The 18,818-nt window shown below is 38.0% G+C and overlaps 1 protein-coding gene across 1 annotated transcript; it reads right to left on the bottom strand.

Moving 5' to 3' along the window:
* Positions 1–15,257: 15,257 nt before the first annotated feature.
* Positions 15,258–15,977, bottom strand: LOC133250088 (eukaryotic translation initiation factor 3 subunit K-like). Its single transcript, XM_061421224.1, has one exon. It carries the CDS (start codon positions 15,828–15,830, stop codon positions 15,258–15,260), a length of 573 nt encoding a protein of 190 aa, XP_061277208.1. The 5' UTR covers positions 15,831–15,977.
* Positions 15,978–18,818: the final 2,841 nt, after the last annotated feature.

The raw sequence follows: 18,818 nt of genomic DNA, 5'->3' as shown, positions 1-18,818 counted from the left end.
GGAACAACAGACTGGTTCCAAATCATGAAAGAAGCACATCAAGGCTGTATATTGTCACACTGTTTATTTCAGTTATATGCAGAGTACATCATGAGAAATGCTAGGCTGAATGAAGCACAAAGCTGGAATCAAGATTGCTGGGATAAATATCAGTAACCTCAGATATGCAGAAGACACCAACCTTATGGGAAAAAGAAAAGAAGAAATAAAGAACCTCTTGATGAAAGTGAAAGAGGAGAGTGAGAAAGTTGTTTTAAAACTCAACATTTAGAAAACTAAGATCATGACATCTGGTCCCATTATTTCATGGCAAATAGATGGGGAAACAATGAGAGACTTTATTTTTGCAGGTTCCAATATCACTGTAGATGGTGCCTGCAGCCATGAAAGTAAAAGATGCTTGCTCCTTGGAAAAAAAGTTATGACCAGCCTAGACAGCATATTAAAAAGCAGAGACATCACTTTGCCAACAAAGGTCCATCTAGTCAACGCTATAGTTTTTCCAGTAGTCATTTATGGATGTGAGTGTTGGACTATAAAGAAATCTGAGCATCAAAGAATTGATGCTTTTGAACTGTGGTGTTGGAGAAGACTCTTGAGATTCCCTTAGACTGCAAGGAGATCCATCCAGTCCGTCCTAAAGCAAATCAGTCCTGAATATGGGAGTACTGATGCTGAAGCAGAAACTCCAATACTTTGGCCACCTGATGCAAATAACTGACTCATTTGAAAAGACCCTGATGCCGGGAGAGATTGAAGGCATGAGGAGAAGGGGACGTGGGGGATGGATGGCATCACAGACTCACTGGACATGAGTTTGAGTAAAGTCCCGGAGTTGGTGATGGATAGGGAGGCCTGGCCTGCTGCAGTCCATGGGATCCCAAAGTGTGGGACACGACTGAGCAACTGAAGTGAACTGAACTGAAGCTCACATAAATTTATTAAACTCCTTGACCCTCATCTCCTTGATATGTAAAAGGGAGAGTCAAAACTAACTAAATTTTGGTTGATTCATTTGGAGATCATGCAATCTAAAAAATAAAAAAGATTATCACTGATTAGATTACCTAGGATAGAGTAGTTCCATAAAACCATTTTCTCAATGAATTGTTGGACACATGTATTCACCTGGATATTGTTGAGATATAAATGAGTATTTTTTGAAGCATATAGTGAAATAAATTAGAATATATGTTTTTCATGGTATCAGTACTCATTCTGATACTAATCAGTACAGTGAACACCTATCACCTCTCTGAACTTACTGTCTATTTCTCCTGCTTTATTCCCTTTGCTGTAGCCCATACTCGTCTTCTTAATGCACTGGGAGTGTTCCAAGTGGACCACATATATGCCTGCCTCAGATATTTGAATTAAACTCCTTTTTTTAATTGAGGTATTGTTGATTTACAATAATTCAACTCTTCCTTTTATTTAAACCAAGGTCCACAAACTTTTCTGTAAGGTACAATAGTAATCTTTTTTTCTTCCTGTGTTTGCAGACAATATGGTCTTTGTAGCAACTCTGCTTCTAAAAGCAGTCATAGGTAATATGTAACAATAGATGCAACTGTTTTCCAATGAAACTTTACTTACAGAATAGGCTGGAGTAGGAGGAGTAGCTGGAGAAGGCAATGGCACCCCACTCCAGTACTCTTGCCTAGAAAACACCAGGGTGGAGGAGCCTGGTAGGCTGCAGTCCATGGGGTCGAGAAGAGTCGGACACGACTGAGCGACTTCACTTTCATGCATTGGAGAAGGAAATGGCAACCCACTCCAGTGTTCTTGCCTGGAGAATCCCAGGGACAGGGGAGCCTGGTGGGTTGCCGTCTATGGGGTCTCACAGAGTCGGACATGATTGAAGTGACTTAGCAGTAGCAGCAGCAGGAGGAGTAGCAGGCAGAAGGTTAGGTGCTATATGAGGTCTGCAGGCCCTGGTTTGTTGATCCTTGGCTTAGACTGCTTTCCTTTCAGATATCTGCATGACTTGCTCTCTCCCTTTCTCTAAGTTTTTGTTCAAATTCCACCTTTTCAAGTCTATCCAGAGAAATCCACTTACAATCGAAAATGACTCCACCCCTCACTGGGCTTCCCATGTGTCTCAGTGATAAAGAATCAGCCTGCTAAGCACGAGACACAGATGACACAGGTTCAACCTCTGGGTCAGGAAGATCCCCTGCAAAAGGGTATAGCAACACACTCATTCTTGTCTGAACAACCCCATGAACAGAGGAGCTTGGCGGCTACAGTCCATGGGGTTGCAAAGACTCTGACACGACTGCAGCTACTAAGCACGCTCGCACCACCACTCACCAACACAAACTTTCCCCTTCCTTAATTACATTTTATTCAAAGCAATTATCATCTTCCAAAAGACTTTACTGGGTTTTGTTTTAAATTATCTGCATCTTATTAGAATATTCCATGAAGTCCAGAATTTTCAATCTTCTTTTTCTTTCTCTTTCTATTCAATGTTGTATCCCCAGCATCAAGTACAGTACCAGACTCATAGTAGAGGTTCAATAAATATTCACCCTAATTTTTGGAATCTGATGTGAGGTCGGTTAACACTATATAAAGAATATCTTGAAGGAAGAAAGAGGGGGAGAGAAAGGAGAGGAGTAGTGATTTGTATTTAAGACTGCTAGGGCAGTGGCAGTGGAATTGCTAACCTGCTCTAGCACGTGCTTTTGCTGCCAGGTTCAATGATGCATGCTACTGCACTGTACCCTGAAGTTTCTTATCTGTTAAATGATGACACCCATTGAATGTGTTCAATTATTCGGTAACAAATAATCAGTACTAACTTTCTTTCTTGATGATATTTCAAATCTTCCCTCAGGATATTATTGGGAATCCACTAAGAAAGCAGTGCCTTTTCAAAGAATGCCACAGATGCCAGAAGTTGGGAAATAAAAGATAAGAGGAGACTTTTCTGGAAAACATCATTGATGTAAGGATAAGGGTTATGGTGGCATGTTCTTTTACCCTTTTCTTCTGATAATGATATTCCTTTACAGTTCATGGTTATTTGTATGGGTTGTTATAGAGTGGGAAAAAAATCTGGATTTGAGTGATATGGAGTAACATTTGAAATATTTCTTTCTCTTGTTTAGAAAGCCTATTTTGAAGTGGATTGGCATCATCAAACAAACAAAATGTCTGAAGATTCTTGTGACTGATGTACCAGCACGAGATTCTCAACCCTGCTAGAATCTTGGGGAAGTGAGGGGATGTAGAGGACTGTGATTCTAGAACACAGCAAATGTGACTCATTTGTAGACATTTGGGGTGATCCCTTAGCTCCTTTTCTTAATAAACTGCTTGACAAATAGAGTTCTCAGAGTAATGAAAATAAACTCACAGTAATTATGATTATTTTATGGTCAAAGTAGAAAATCCCCTATAGATAATAAACTTCTGCTTTGTTTTATGAAAAAATAACAACACTGTGACATGTAATTTTAAAAATTATTTGAGCCAAAACTCATACATATTGTGCTATTTGTTAAAGTCTAAATATGGTGTTATTATTTAAAATAAATAATTGAATTAAAAATAAACTAGATATTAATTGCAGCAGATATTAATTGCAAAGATGAAAATAATGAAAGTGAGAAGAATTGCATATTTGAGATATTATTTAGTTTTATTATTTAAAAATGGAGAATTAAAAGTAAATAGAGTTATATGACCTCAAAGATTCATTCTTATTGTATTATTCTACATGCCTTTATTTGAATAACTATGACTTTTCAATAAAGTGTTTATTTAACTAAAATGGAATATTGGTCATTCCCACTTTTTCACATAACTCTATTTTAATGAACAAAACAAAACTTTAAAAATCCATTGAATGAACACAGAACAAATTAACATTCCAGATAAACAACTGTTAATGAGAGCTATAATGTACTGCACAAAACAGAAATCGTGGACCAAAGGGGTAGGCGGTAAACACAGTTTTGAACTGATATCAACTGAAAGATGTACTGGCAGTGTCCATAAAAATCAGCACAACTGAACTGAGCATTAGGATTCATCCCGAAATCTAAAGTCGAAATACCTAGAAGACAGTTAAGACTTTCCTTATTCATTTATATGTTTAACATAAGCAGTCTTGCATTTTATATATCCTTACTAGAAGGATATGTCAAATGTCATTCACATGGTTTAGTTTAAAACTTAGACAAATAAAGGAATATTAAAATTCCTTTCCTATCAAGGTCTTGTTTTTGGCTGTCTACTACAGGTACTGTTTAAACTTAATTAAAATGGATATGCCATAGTTCTTTTAGTAGTATGCAAATGCATACACTATGAGGGCTTACCTTGTAGCTCAGTTGGTAAAGCAGCTGCCTGCAATTCAGGAGACCTAGGTTTGATCCCTGGGTCAGGAAGATTCCCTGGAATCATTGCATTATATCACCAAACATGTTCTGACATATGACTTCAAGAGTTTTACCATTGCACTAGCCCCAAGCATCCAGTATCATGCATTGAACCTGGACTGGCATCTCGTTTCATACATGATATTTTACATGTTTCAATGCCATTCTCCCAAATCTTCCCACTGGGACGACCCAGAGGGATGGTATGGGGAGGGAGGAGGGAGGAGGGTTCAGGATGGGGAGCACATGTATACCTGTGATGGATTCATTTTGATATTTGGCAAAACTAATACAATTATGTAAAGTTTAAAAATAAAATAAAATTAAAAAAAAAAAAAGAGTTTTACCATTCATACTGGTTCATCTGAAGGACAGAGCTATAATCTACTTCTTTCTAAGAATGATAATAGTCTAACATTTCTATGAAAACAGGTCATAATTAAACTAAATTACAATTTTAATTGAAAAAGGATTTTTACATTGTCACATTAAGAATCCATTCAATTTAGGGTAGTGTCAGATTTCTTTATTTATTTTGAGGGTGTGCCTTTTTCTTAAGGATACTTCTCAACTGCATGATAATAATGTAATATTTTAATCTCATTGACACTGGTAAATATTATGATTAGATAGATATGTCTTTAGTTCTGCAGTTAAAATGTACATTTACTGAACAGCAAACCAATTTCATTTACTGAAACTAAACTTCAGTCATGATTATGAACCTATTTAAAGGAAGAGAGGACTGTTTAAGTGGCCATGCAGGGAAGATTTAAGTGAAAAATGTATACATTTACAATGACTCATTGACCCCTTTCCAATAAATTAAACTTAATTTTAAACACTACTTTTAATGTATCATGGAAAATTTGAAATGAGGAGAACTATGATAAAACATGTCTGGATTTTTAATATGCAGTTTATCTGTTATGATAAAAGAACCCTACTTCAGTACAAAAAAATTATTTGCAAGTTTGTCTTATAATTGTGAATACTTTCATTAATAATCTGTTAGAATATACACAATGGCCCTTTCTTTTATGATAAATGGCTGGCAAGTGTTTTGCCAAATTTTAGCTGTAGAAGAAATGAAATCCTGTGGAATAGACCTGGAAAACCAAATAAAGAAAATGGAAGATAATAATTTAAAAACTACATATGAACAACTCAGCTACCTTATTTGTGACCTTTTTATCAAAGGTTTAACTTAATAGCCATAAAGATAAAAAGTAGAATATCTGCCCTGGTTTGACATGGTTGGAAAATATGGTAAGAGAGTTTTCTTAAGTGATGAAAAGAAAAGTCACCAAATGTGTTGCAAAATATTTCTAACATAAAGGGAAAGGGAAAGGGAAGTCGCTCAGTCGTGTCCGACTCTTCACGACCCCATGGACTGCAGCCCTCCAGGCTCCTCCGTCTGTGCGATTTTCCAGGCAAGAGTACTGGAGTGGGGTGCCTATAACCCTCAAAAGGCTTCTACCCAGAATACATAATGTATGCCTCTAAAGGAATTAAACAGAAAAAAAAAAAACTGGCCAAAATAGAAATAGACTATATAGAATGGAAAAATGGGCAAAAATAATATTGTAGCTTATAAAAGAAGCTTTATAAATGAACAATAAACATCTGGAAAGCAAATAATATCATTAGCTATTTTATACATATGTAATTTTCTGGTGTGGCATGTATAATGACTGTAAATTCTTGAGAAAATCTAAAAATTAAATGACTTCATGGCACTTGAAAGTGAACAGAAGCAGGAGGACTCTGGTGGTGAGACAAAACTTGAAAAGAAAGAGACAAACAACAGAGAAAATTAATAGAGCCAAATGTTGACTCTTTGAAACACTAAAAACATGATGAAAAGCAAACTAAACCTCTAGGTAGACCAAAAAATTACAGTGTGGAATTTACCAGTATCAGGAATTCAAATGATGTGTATGTAAAGATGTTCCTTCATGGGTCTGATAAGAGATTAAAATGATAAATTCTACTATGAATCATTTTTATGTCAATAAACTTTTTTAAAAATTAAAAGATGCACCCACTTAAAAATATAATTTAGCAAAAATGACACAAGATGAAATAGAGAATATTCATAGTATAATATCTATTATGTGCATTGAATTTTTATCTTAAAACTTTCCATTAAATAAAACTCTAGACACAGAATCTCTTCATTGGTAAATTCTATTTAATACTTAAGACAGAAATAACTATTTAATGGGGAAAGAACTGTGTTTTCAATAAATTTTGCTGGAATAACTAGATATTAACATAGGAAAAAAAATAGCCCCATATCATAGTATGCACAAAAATTACATGTACATGGATCATAAACCTCAACATAAAAGTTTAAACTATAGAGTTTTTGGAGGAAAAGTATATAATACTCTAAAATTTTGTCTTTATATTTGAAAAAGTGTTTTCCAAGACAGTATATATTTGAATATTGCTTTTTAAAATAAAATCTGGGAATTTTTGCCTCTTAATTGATGTCTTTATACCACTTTGATTTAATGTGGTTATTGATACTTATGTTAGCATTTCTGTTGGCTCCATGAGTTTTTTTAATTCATCTTTCTGCCATTTTGAAATAACTAAATGAAATTTTAATTTCATTTTTCTAAATACAGATTTATTGAGCTATAATCTTTAACACAGAGAAGGCAATGGCACCCCACTCCAGTACTCTTGCCTGGAAAATCCCATGGATGGAGGAGCCTGGTGGGCGGAAGTCCATGAGGTCGCTGAGAGTCGGACACAACTGAGCGACTTCACTTTCCCTTTTCACTTTCATGCACTGGAGAAGGTAATGGCAACCCACTCCAGTGTTCTTGCCTGGAGAATCCCAGGGACAGAGGAGCCTGATAGGAGGCCGTCTACGGGGTCGCAGAGAGTCGGACACAACTGAAGTGACTTAGCAGCAGCAGCAGCAGTAGCAATCTTTAACAAGATTCATCTTTAAAAATTATACAGTTCCAAATAGTAGTTGTTTTTGTTTTTAAACAACTTTACTGAGATATAATTCACTTATGTGAACACCTATGTCTACTCCTGCAATGAAATATACAGTTTCTCCATTTAACTTGTACAACTCAATGTTTTTGTTATTATGCTATTAAATTTCTTTTTTACCACTTTGCAAAAAAAATTATACAGTTCAACAAGGTTTGACAAATGTATACATTCTTGTGACCATCAACTTGATCAAGATAAATAATTTTTCAATAGTTTACCAAGGTTTCTTCAAAAATTGAGCTAATTCTCCTTTTCTTAATAAGTTGTAAAAATGATATATTCTAAGTAGATACTTTTATTACTTATATGTTTTACAAATATTTACTTTCAGGTCTATGGTTTGCCTAAGCTGCTTTTTTAACTTTATTACTTTATCTATGGACTTACAGAAAAATAGGGAAGATGGTAGAGAGAGTTCCTATATACCCCACATCCAGTTTCTCCTATTAGCAATATCTTACATCAGTATGGTACACATTCCAATTAATAAACACTTGTTGAGAAGTTATAACTTTAGTCCTTATTTTATTTAGATTTCCTTAGCTTTACCTAGTATCCATTTTCTACACAAGAATTCCATCCAACGTGTGTATGTGTGTGTGCCTGTGCGTGTGTGTGTGTGCCTGTGCGTGCGTGTGTGTGTGTGTGTGTGTGTGTGTGTGTGTTAGTCGTTGCAGTCATGTCCGACTCTTGGCAGTCCCATGGACTGTAGCCCACTAGGCTCCTCTGTTCATGGAACTCTCCAGTCAAGAATACTGGAGTGGGTTGCCATTTCCTCCTCCAGGGTATCTTCCTGATCCAGGGGTCAGATTCTTTACCATCTGACCCATCAGGGTACTATTTTATGTTGAATTGAGGCATTTCCTTAGGTGCTTCCTGGCTGTGAAAATTACTCAGATTTTCCTTGTTTTTATTGCTCTTCCCATTTTTGAGAAGTCGTGATTAGGTATTCTGAAGAATGTTTCTAAATCTGGATTTGTCTGATATGTTTTTGTTTTTTGTTTTTTTTCTTGATTAGATCTAGTTTACTGGTTTTGGGGAGAGATACCACAGAGGAGAATATTCTCATCATCTCATCTCAAGGTTACATACTACTAACATTACATATCACTGTTGATTTACTTTGATTTTCTGGCTGAGGTAGTGGTTTCCAGGTTTTTCCACTAAAGTTACTCTTTTTTTGTTTTCTCAGTTTCTATGTAGGATGCTTTGGAAGCAACTCCATGAGTATTCCACACATATGGAGTGGGCATTAGGCTTACCTCCCTAACCGTTAGTTTATTTGGCATTCTTATGTACTGGAGATTTATCTATCTTCTCCCATTTATGAGTGAATTCAGTCACTTATTTATTTTAGTATGTACATATGAATATCTATTTTGGGTATTATATTTTGGGTATAATTCAATACTATTATTGTATTTATATGGCTCAAAATGTTTCAGTCTTCACCAGTTAGAGCTCTTTTACTTGTTCAGACAGTTTCCTGTATCTTTTTGTCATATCCACATCATTCGTTATCACAGCACTTTCCTACTTTCTGACACTACTCATTTTGTTGATTTCCCTGACCAAGTCCTACAATCAGCAATTCTCCAAGAAGCTTTGCTTCTTTTTACTAGAAAATGGTATTACATCAACATCTGAATACTAGATATGCTTGTTGCTACTGGGGAGTCATTGCTTCTGGGTAAGAAAGCTAGGTATTTAGGAATGCTATTTGAATTATTACATATTTAATAAATTTGATATTCTCTTAAAATTAAATCTCAATGGTAGCTTTATTTGGGGGTTAAGTTTTCTTAGTACAAAATTGGAGAACTGCTGGACACATTTATTTTCAGGTTAAAATATTTGCTGTGTATATATTTCCTTCCATTATATGCTAATCTTTATTTTCTTACCTGATTTTTGCTTTGTGGTACATCGTTCACCTATAAGGTTTGGTCTTTAGGATTAAGTTTTCTTAGCCCAAATTCTAGCACTTAATGATATGTTGACTAAAACTGTTTCCTAATTATTTGTTTTTATAAGTAAACTGCACCAATAGATTGTTAAGTACCATGAATACTCATCAGCACATTCAACACTGAACTTATAGAGCAAGTTCCTATTGAGCACTTCTCTTTCTCAGCAAATAAGAATCCATCTACAGTCATAGATAGACAGATGGCATATAGATACAGGTATTGGTATAGATGTAGATATAGGTATAGATACAGCCACGTGAAAGCCAGCAGTAGTTTGGGTATCATATTTAGAACCATACAAGTTATTCTGAATCTCTATGCTTGGAATCGAGCTTGACTTTTAGTAGCATTTCAATGAATACTTGTTGAAAAAATAAATTATCTCTTTTAGGGACACAAGCGTGATCATCCACATTTGACAAGTAGCTTCCAGCTGTAATCTACTGTAACCAGGCCCTTGGCATGTTGTCATTCTGATTGATGCCAATACATAAAACCATGTTCACATTTCTTGTATTGAGGTTCAGTAGTTGTGTTTTCTGGCAAAATTTTGCTCATGGCCCTTGGAAAGGAGTTGACACTGATTAAGTATCCTACTCAAATTTAAGTCTGCCTAACAGAGTGAAACCTTTTCTGTGCTATTGACAACACAGACAATTCTGACAAACATAAACAGCCTCAGGGGTACCCAGAAAAATATCATCTTGTTTACATGACTCACTTCATGAACCCAATCTGCCACAGACCCAGTTTGCCATCTTTAAAGCCTATGCCAAAATTTGAGCCTTCCTGTTACAGCATTTCACTCCTTCATATGTAGTAACCTACAATTACAATTCAAAAGCTTATACACATTTTCACAATTTTTATCCCTAAACAGAAATGTTCCAACATCTTTTACTAGTCTTTCTATTGAAAGAGATAGCCAGAGTCAAAGTAAGTACTTAAAGTAAAATTGGATGGTTTTGTATCAGATTTGGTTTTCATACGACACAAAAATAACTCAGTTATACAGATTAGACTTTCTTTCTTCAAGAACAATTTTCTGAACTAGATGAATGATTCAAGACTTCCAAATATAATCCTTCCCAGTCAGTAAAATGATACTCTCAGTAAAATGTACTTGATCTTTTTCTTTGAAATTTGAAGTTTCCAATATAAAAAAGCAATAAACAAAATATAATGATGGTCTGGCTTGGATGGTCTCAAAATAGTTGCTACCTCATGACGGTCTCCCTCTACTTTCATACACAAATTTCATCTCAGTAGAAAATTCTAGGGAGCTGATTGCATGAAACACACAATTGCTCAGATTCTGTCCTGTGGACACCTTCAAGATTGTGGTCCAGGAACTTGGAGCCCAAGGCTATCTATCTTGTATTTACTTTTCATCACATTTTGGGAGCATTTGAAAAATGGGAATATTTGTATTTAAATATTTTGTTTGGATTACGGGAGAACTTCTCTCACTGTTAATTTTCCATTAAAATTAAAATAAATTATTAAGGCTTTGAGGGCCACAAAGTTCCCCATAATCTAGCACATATGTAGCATTTCAAACTCATTTTGTAATACTGTCCACATTCTTCACCACTTTCTCTCTACTCTGGTTTTCTTACTGTTCATGGAATATACTAAGCACATACCATTATCAGAAATTTTGTATTTGCATTTTCCTCTGTGTGAAATGTTTTTTCCTCAAATATCCACAAACATACGTTAGTAGTAATATTACTACCACTATGAGGATGTTTTTTAACAACCCCATGTAAACCAGCATCTTTTATCACGATTAGTCCATTTCCATGTTCAATTTTTTCAAAACATTATAATCAGAAATGTATATTTATTTATAGTCAAATTATTGCCTGTTTCTCACTCTAGATTGTACATTTTAAGCAAGCAAGAAGACTGGCTGCTTGATTCACTTGAATTATTGTATGCAGTTAACCAAGTACCAATAACTCTATGCCAGAGTTACAATTATCACCTTAACCTATGAGAATTGCTCTATGGCAAATACATTGCGCTACTCCCAATGGAACTCTCTTGAGTCATGTCGTGCACAAGCTGCTTTCTGTGTGTGTCTACATTAACTGCATCCCTTGAATCTATAAAAGTGACTAGCGTAAAGAAAGCCCCATAAATATTTTTGGACTATTATTTTATAAAAGCAAAAGGGCTTCATTGAAACATGTGGTCCCAGAGCTATATAAGACTCTTCAGTCATCTTGTTCACTCTCAGCCAGTGTTAGCTATTCTTGCAGCATGTAGCTATGTTAGAACATTTCAGTTTTAAGGCCTGAAGGCACTTTTGCATTAGTTAGGGTATACTAAACCTAAGAACCAAACCAAAGATAAATAAAGCTCAAAAACAATAGTCTGTTTTTTTCTTGCTCACTTATGAGTCAAAGGCAGATGTCCCTGGTTGGTGGATGGCTGCCTCCCACATAGTTATTAAAAATGCAGGCTTATTCTGCTTTGTGTCATTTGTACCCTCAGAATGTTATTGTCATTTTATTCAAATGTTGGAAGGGAAAGAAAATATGGAGGAAATATACCAGTTATTCAGTAATCTTTTACCAGAAATAGCACAAAAATTTCACTCATTTCTCAATTGCAAAAAAATTCACACGATCATAACAAAGTACAAAGAGGACTAGGAAATCTAGTAGCTAGTTCTGCACGTGCATTCTAGCTATACCTGTATATTGTCAATGAGAGAATAGGATTTTAGTAAAACCCAGCTCATGAGATATCTGCACACACATATTTCCACAGATAGAATACATTCATGCCACACCCTCTGGAAGGTTAGAGAAGGACAAGGGGATACAGGACCCAGAGTTTCAACCATCCAATCCATATATGCTACATTCCAGCATCTTCACTGGATATATTTCAGGTTTAGAAATAAAGTTTTGAATTTGGACATTCTGTACCTGCTTTTGATAAACCTTGACCCATATTTAGTAAGTTCACCTAGATTTACATCCATCAGCAAGAACTACACAGAGGGTCAGGCCTAACTGCCTGGCAGCCAGAAAAGGAAATCCCTAAGTGAGGAGCTATTTCCTAGCTACGTGCATTCTGTAAAAGATGGTGGCCTAGCTACAGAGCATACCATAGAAGAAATGCTTGACTTAAATGTATTTAAAGGGTATAGTTTGTCATGTTTGCTATGCCCAAATAGTTGGCTTCTGGTAGAATCTCCAGACAGTATGAGATCCTCTACCATAGTTCTTTTAACAAAATGAACAGATTAGAAAAATGAATATTCTTAAAGAACCTAACAATGCTACTTTTTTTACATACAGTGCTAGTTTTTTTTTTTTTTTTTTTTTAATTCCCCAAACAGCTCAGTCAGCTCATCCTGTGGCTTCTTTCTCATTTAAAGATGGCATTTTTATGTGTTATTTGTTACAGCTTCCCAGGCAGTATAGTGGTAAAGAATCTGCCTGCCAATGCAGGAGATGCAAGAGACGCAGGTTTGATCCCTGGCTTGGGAGGATCCCCTGGAGGAGGAAATAGCAACCCACTCCAGTATTCTTGCCTGGAAAATTCCAAGGAAAGAGCAGCCTGGCAGGCTATCATCCATAGAGTTGCAAAGAGTAGGACATGACTAAGCACTACGTGTCATTTGTTAGGTGGTATCAAAAGCACACTTCAGTTTGAAATACAAGTCTTCTAAAATGCAAGTGATAATAATCCTTAATTATTTCTTATCTTGATATGAGATATGAGATAACAGAGATTTTATAGCTATTATTTGTTTTTGTGGTTCTTGGTTTTTGTGGTCATGTTGCCATTGTTTGGCAATACCTGAGTAGTCTAAATCCAAGTCATTTCCACTTTGGCTGGATTGACCAGTCAATCTCAGAATGCCATGTGTTATTATAACTTCTTCATATCATAAAACTACTTCACTGTCTATGACTTCTGCTAATATTATACTATAAGGAAATTAAATGTAAAACAGGTGTTGGTTGTCACCATCAGATATTTCCCGACTATGTCCCGTTATCAAGAAACTTGACGTAACCTGTTTGCATCACATGAAGACATACTGCATATATGGTGGCTTCTTAAAAACATCTTCACTATGTTAATTATGTGGGATTATGGATGTGTTAATTATATTTATTTTAGTAACTGTTTTACAACATTTATGTATATCTAATCATGTTATACATTTTAAATATATACAATTATATTTGTCAGTTATTCCTTGATAAAGTTAAAACACACAAAAAAGCATGTCCCAAGATTCTTTGATACTCCTTTCCTAGAATGATTCTCTCCTTGGCTGTGGGATTGACTCACTAACTCATTTCTAAAAAGTAGAATGAGGTGCAAATAACAGTGGGTGATTTTAGAGATTGAAACTAGGTTATAAAATATTTCCACTGTCTTTTTGTTTTCTCTAGAGGCTCTGGGGGAAGTTAGGTACCCGTTCATGAATAGAGGCCCATGTGGTGAGGAATGAAAGCCTTCAGCCAACAAACCTGTAGAAGAGCCATTTTGGAATTACATCATTCAGTCACAGATTAGCCTTCTTATTAACAATGCCTCTGCTGACACGCTGACTGCATCCACATGTAAAATTCACTTGTGTAAACTACTCCTGAATTCTTAATGCATAGGAACTGTAAGAAACACTTATACTTGTTTTTCAGTTCAGTTCAGTTCAGTCACCCAGTTGTGTCCGACTCTGTGACCCGATGAATCACAGCATGCCAGGCCTCCCTGTCCATCACCAACTTCGAGTTTACTTGTTTTTAGCCACTCACTTTTAGGCGTACTGTCAAGAGTTGCTAAGATATTCCCTGGCATTTCTGCCACTGTATCCACTTTATTTGGTCACGTGGTCTGCAGGAACCTTAAATGTCATCAAGCATATGCCCTAGAATGCATCCAGTGTCAAAAGCAAATGTAAGTCCCTGATGAGACTGCTTCAACAGCACCTGTGATCAAAATATCCTCTGCTTCCCAATGCCTTATGTAACTCTTTGATGAGATGCTTCCCTCCTGCCTGGCCCCACAACCCATGGCATTTACCAAAGGCCTGCTCTTTTGGTTTGAATTCACCAATACGGCCTCAGTCTGATAACTCCAAAGCACTTTATTCATAAAGCCTAATAAAGACATGTTCCCCAGTTCCTTTCTCTTTCTCTTTGCATACAGGCTGCCTTAACCTCCCCATGGGGTCCCATGAGATGTGGCAGGTATTTCTTTTAGAAACTGCTAATAATAAACTTTTCTATTTCACTTGCTTTTGAGGTCTTTCGCAGAACCATGGCTCACCATCCACATCCTATGCTCCACTTAACAAGTGTTAATTTGACAAGTAATTTGCTATGCAGTGATAGGTGACTAATATGCATTTCATTCCATATGTAGTATTCTCAGCTAGCCTCTGAGATTGAACCAGAAATGGTATTAGCAAGTTTGATTATATCCAGCTTGCTTAACATATTTTATCTCAGGTATCATGCCAGTGGAGAAATGCCTTTATGGAGTGCCCTATGATCAACTGCAATTCCCAAGTTTCATTCTGTTTTACATGTATTAACCAGGTCAATCTATTATGCAAAGTGTGACAGGGTATCAACTCCTCCAGTGAACAGTTTGTAATTGTTAGCATTAATTCCAATTAATCCCCAAATAAGTCTAAACTGCCTTAAAACCTGTCCTTTGTAAATCATAAGATTCTCATTTATTCTATTAATTTTGGATGCAATATAAATGCAATTTTTTCCTTTATCATCACTTATCAAATCAAAACTAAGGTACATGTGTTCTGTGTCAGCCATCATCTCTCAAAGCAAAATTTATTTATTCCTTAAAATATTTCCTAAAGCAGCACATGATTCCACTACCAGATGAAGATCTGGCCCGACTCGTCAGCGCTCCAGCCGTACTTGCTCATCCACACCTTTAGCTGGCTGTCTGTCAGATCCCCGAGCATCTCAGCCAGCAGCCAGCGATCGATGTGTTGATACGTGATGCCCACAACATGGCAGATAAATTTTCGGACAGAGTCTTCAAAGACGGTTATACCTTCCAGGAGGTCCATGTTTTCATCCAGGGCTTGCCAGAAGGCTTGGAAGTGGCAGGTCTCCAGCAGGTCTCCGAGGTACAAAATCTGCCGGATGGGCCGTTCTTCTTGGTGGGCCTGGTCGATCATGCACTTGCACAGCGTGAAGTCGGTGTGGGGCAGGTTGGTGAGGGCCTTCAGCAGGATCTGGGTGGTGACCGTGGTCTGGAAGAAGGCCGGGTTGAACTGGTACAGTTTCAAGACAGCCAGGTTGGCTTCCAGATCATAGGCATTTTCTTTGGCCTGTGTCTCCACATAGCGCTCCAGGGTGGCCAGGTTCTCAGGGTTGTACCTGTCGATCCCCTTGAGCAACGTGCCCACGTTCGCTCTCATCTGCTCAAACATCGCCATGACTGCTGCCGCCTCCCACACCAGGTTTATAGCCGAAGACCCTGCCGGCAAAGCGTCCTCGAGGACCGGAAGAGGAAGAGTTGGTGGAAACGGAAACTACGTAATTATTTTCTCTCCAGCCCCGGGGGCGGTGAATCGTGCTTTGGGTCTTGCGGCGGCTGCCACGCTTTCCGGCTGCTGCGTGACTTCTTCCCAGCTGGCGCAGTTAGCGCGTGCGCATACGCTCTACTCGAGCAGAAGCTACGGCACGACAAAAGTTTAAGATTGGATGCTTGTTGCAATATCATATCATCACTGTACATAAATCTCTTGTCTCAACATGGGGAAAACTGGTCCTCACCTCCAGGCAATTGAAGCTGTGCACATGACCTCAAATCTTTCATGACCTAGAGCTTAATATCTACTACAGAATGATTCCCTTCCCAGAGCAAACAACAAGTCTATCTCCTTACTTACAATTTTTTTTGGACATTTTCCTTCTTCACTCCATCTTTGAATTGAATTGTCAAGTCTAAATCATGTAGATTGGTATAACAGACCGGTTCCAAATAGGAAAAGCAGTATGTCAAGGCTGTATATTGTCACCCTGCTTATTTAACTTATATGCAGAGTATGTGTCATGAGGAATGCTGGGCTGGATGAAGCACAAGCTAGAATCAAGATTGCCAGGAGAAATATCAATAACCTCAGATATGCAGATGTCACCACTCTTATGGAAAAAGCAAAGAAGAACTAAAGAGCCTCTTGATGAAAGTGAAAGGAGAGTGAAAAAGTTGGCTTAAAGCTCAACATTCAGAAAATTAAGATCATGTCATCCGGTCCCATCACTTCATGGCAAGTAGATGGGTAAACAGTGAAAACAGTGGCAGGCTTTATTCTTTGGGCTCCAGAATCACTGCAGATGGTGACTGCAGCCATGATATTAAAGGACGCTTACTCCTTGGAAGGAAAGTTATGACCTGCCTCTGTTCAGTTCAGTTCGGTCGCTCAGTCGTGTCTGACTCTTTGCGACACCATGAATCACAGCTGTTCACCTGTTCATCATCAACTCCCAGAGTTCACCCAAACCCATGTCCATTGAGTCAGTGATGCCACCCTGCCATCTCATTCTCTGTCATCCCCTTTTCCTCCTGTGCCCAATCCCTCCCAGCATCAGAGTCTTTTCCAATAATTTAACTCTTCACATGAGGTGGCCAAAGTATTGGAGTTTCAGCTTTAGCATCAGTCCTTCCAAAGAACACCCAGGACTGATCTCCTTTAGAATGGACTGGTTGGATCTTCTTGCAGTCCAAGGGACTCTCAAGAGTCTTCTCCAACACAACAGTTCAAAAGCATCAATTTGTCAGTGCTCAGCTTTCTTCACAGTCCAACTCTCACATCCATACATGACATTGGAAAAACCACAGCCTTAACTAGACAGACCTTTGTTGGCAAAGCAATGTCTCTGATTTTGAACATGCTATCAAGGTTGGTCATAACTTTCCTTCCAAGGAGTAAGCATCTTTTAATTTCATGGCTGCAATCACCATCTGCAGTGATTTTGGAGCCCAAAAAAATAAAGTCTGACACTGTTTCCACTGTTTCCCCATCTATCTGCCATGAAGTGATGGGACCAGATGCCATGATCTTAGTTTTCTGGATATTGAGCTTTAAGCCAACTTTTTCACTCTCCTCTTTCACTTTCTTCAACAGGCTTTTTAGTTCCTCTTCACTTCCTGCCATAACGGTGGTGTCATCTGCCTATTTGAGGTTATTGACATTTCTCCCGGCAATCTTGATTCCAGCTTGTGCTTCTTCCAGCCCACCGTTTCTCATGATGTATTCTGTATATAAATTAAATAAGCAGGGGTAGGGGCGGCAGCCGGGAGGAGCTACCCCACACCCGAGGTCAGTGGCAGCGGCTGAGAGGAGCAACCTCACGTCCAAGGAGCGGTGGCTGCGTGGGCACAGGAGGGCCTAGAGGAGCTACTCCATGTTCAAGGTCAGGAGGGGTGGTGGTGAGGAGATACCCTTCATCCAAGGTAAGGAGCAGCGGCTACACTTTGCTGGAGCAGCCGTGAAGAGATACCCCATGTCCAAGGTAAGAGAAACCCAAGTAAGACGGTAGGTGTTGCAAGAGGGCATCAGAGGGCAGACACACTGAAACCATAATCACAGAAAACTAGTTAATCTAATCACACTAGGACCACAGCCTTGTCTAACTCAATGCAACTAAGCCATGCCCTGTGGGGCCACCCATGATGGGCGGGCATGGTGGAGAGGTCTGACAGAATGTGGTCCACTGGAGAAGGGAATGGCAAACCACTTCAGTATTCTTGCTTTGAGAACCCCATGAACAGTATGAAAAGGCAAAAATGATAGGACCAGCTCAGATAGCATATTAAAGAGGAGAGATATTACTTTGCCAACAAAGGTCCATGTAGTCAAGGGTATGGTTTTTCCAGTAGTCATGTATGGATGTGAGATTTAGACTATAAATAAAGCTGAGTGCCAAAGAATTGATACTTTTGAACTGTGGTGCTGGAGAAGACTCTTGAGAGTCCCTTGGACTGCAAGGAGACCCAACCAGTCCGTCCTCAAGGAGATCAGTCCTGAGTATTCATTGGAAGGACTGATGATGAAGCTCCAATACTTAGGCCACCTGATACAAAAAGCTGACTCATTTGAAAAGACTCCAATGCTGGGAAAAATTGAAGGTGGGAAGAGAAGGGAATGACAGAGGATGAGATGGTTGGATGGCATCACAGACTTAATGGACATGAGTTTGAGTAAACTCCAGTTGGTGATGGACAGGGAGGACTGGCGTGCTGCAGTCCATGGGGTTGCAAAGAGTCGGACTCAACTGAGGACTGAACTGAACTGAATCATGTACAGTTAACCAGCTTTAGCTTATGGAAGATAAATATTATAATAGAAAGTTATGTCCCATACTTTGAACTACTGCAACAGATACAAATGAGGGTGCATTACATATCAACAGATGGTTCA

This window comes from Bos javanicus, chromosome 6 (genome assembly GCF_032452875.1).
Source record: "Bos javanicus breed banteng chromosome 6, ARS-OSU_banteng_1.0, whole genome shotgun sequence".
NCBI lineage: Eukaryota > Metazoa > Chordata > Mammalia > Artiodactyla > Bovidae > Bos > Bos javanicus.
Note: the sequence above shows the minus strand (reverse complement) of the source record. Positions and strands in the feature narration are given on the sequence as shown.

Bases quoted from the DNA above. Each gene is read 5' to 3' on its own strand.
- LOC133250088 (XM_061421224.1), bottom strand. From the start codon at position 15,830: ATGGCGATGTTTGAGCAGATGAGAGCGAACGTGGGCACGTTGCTCAAG.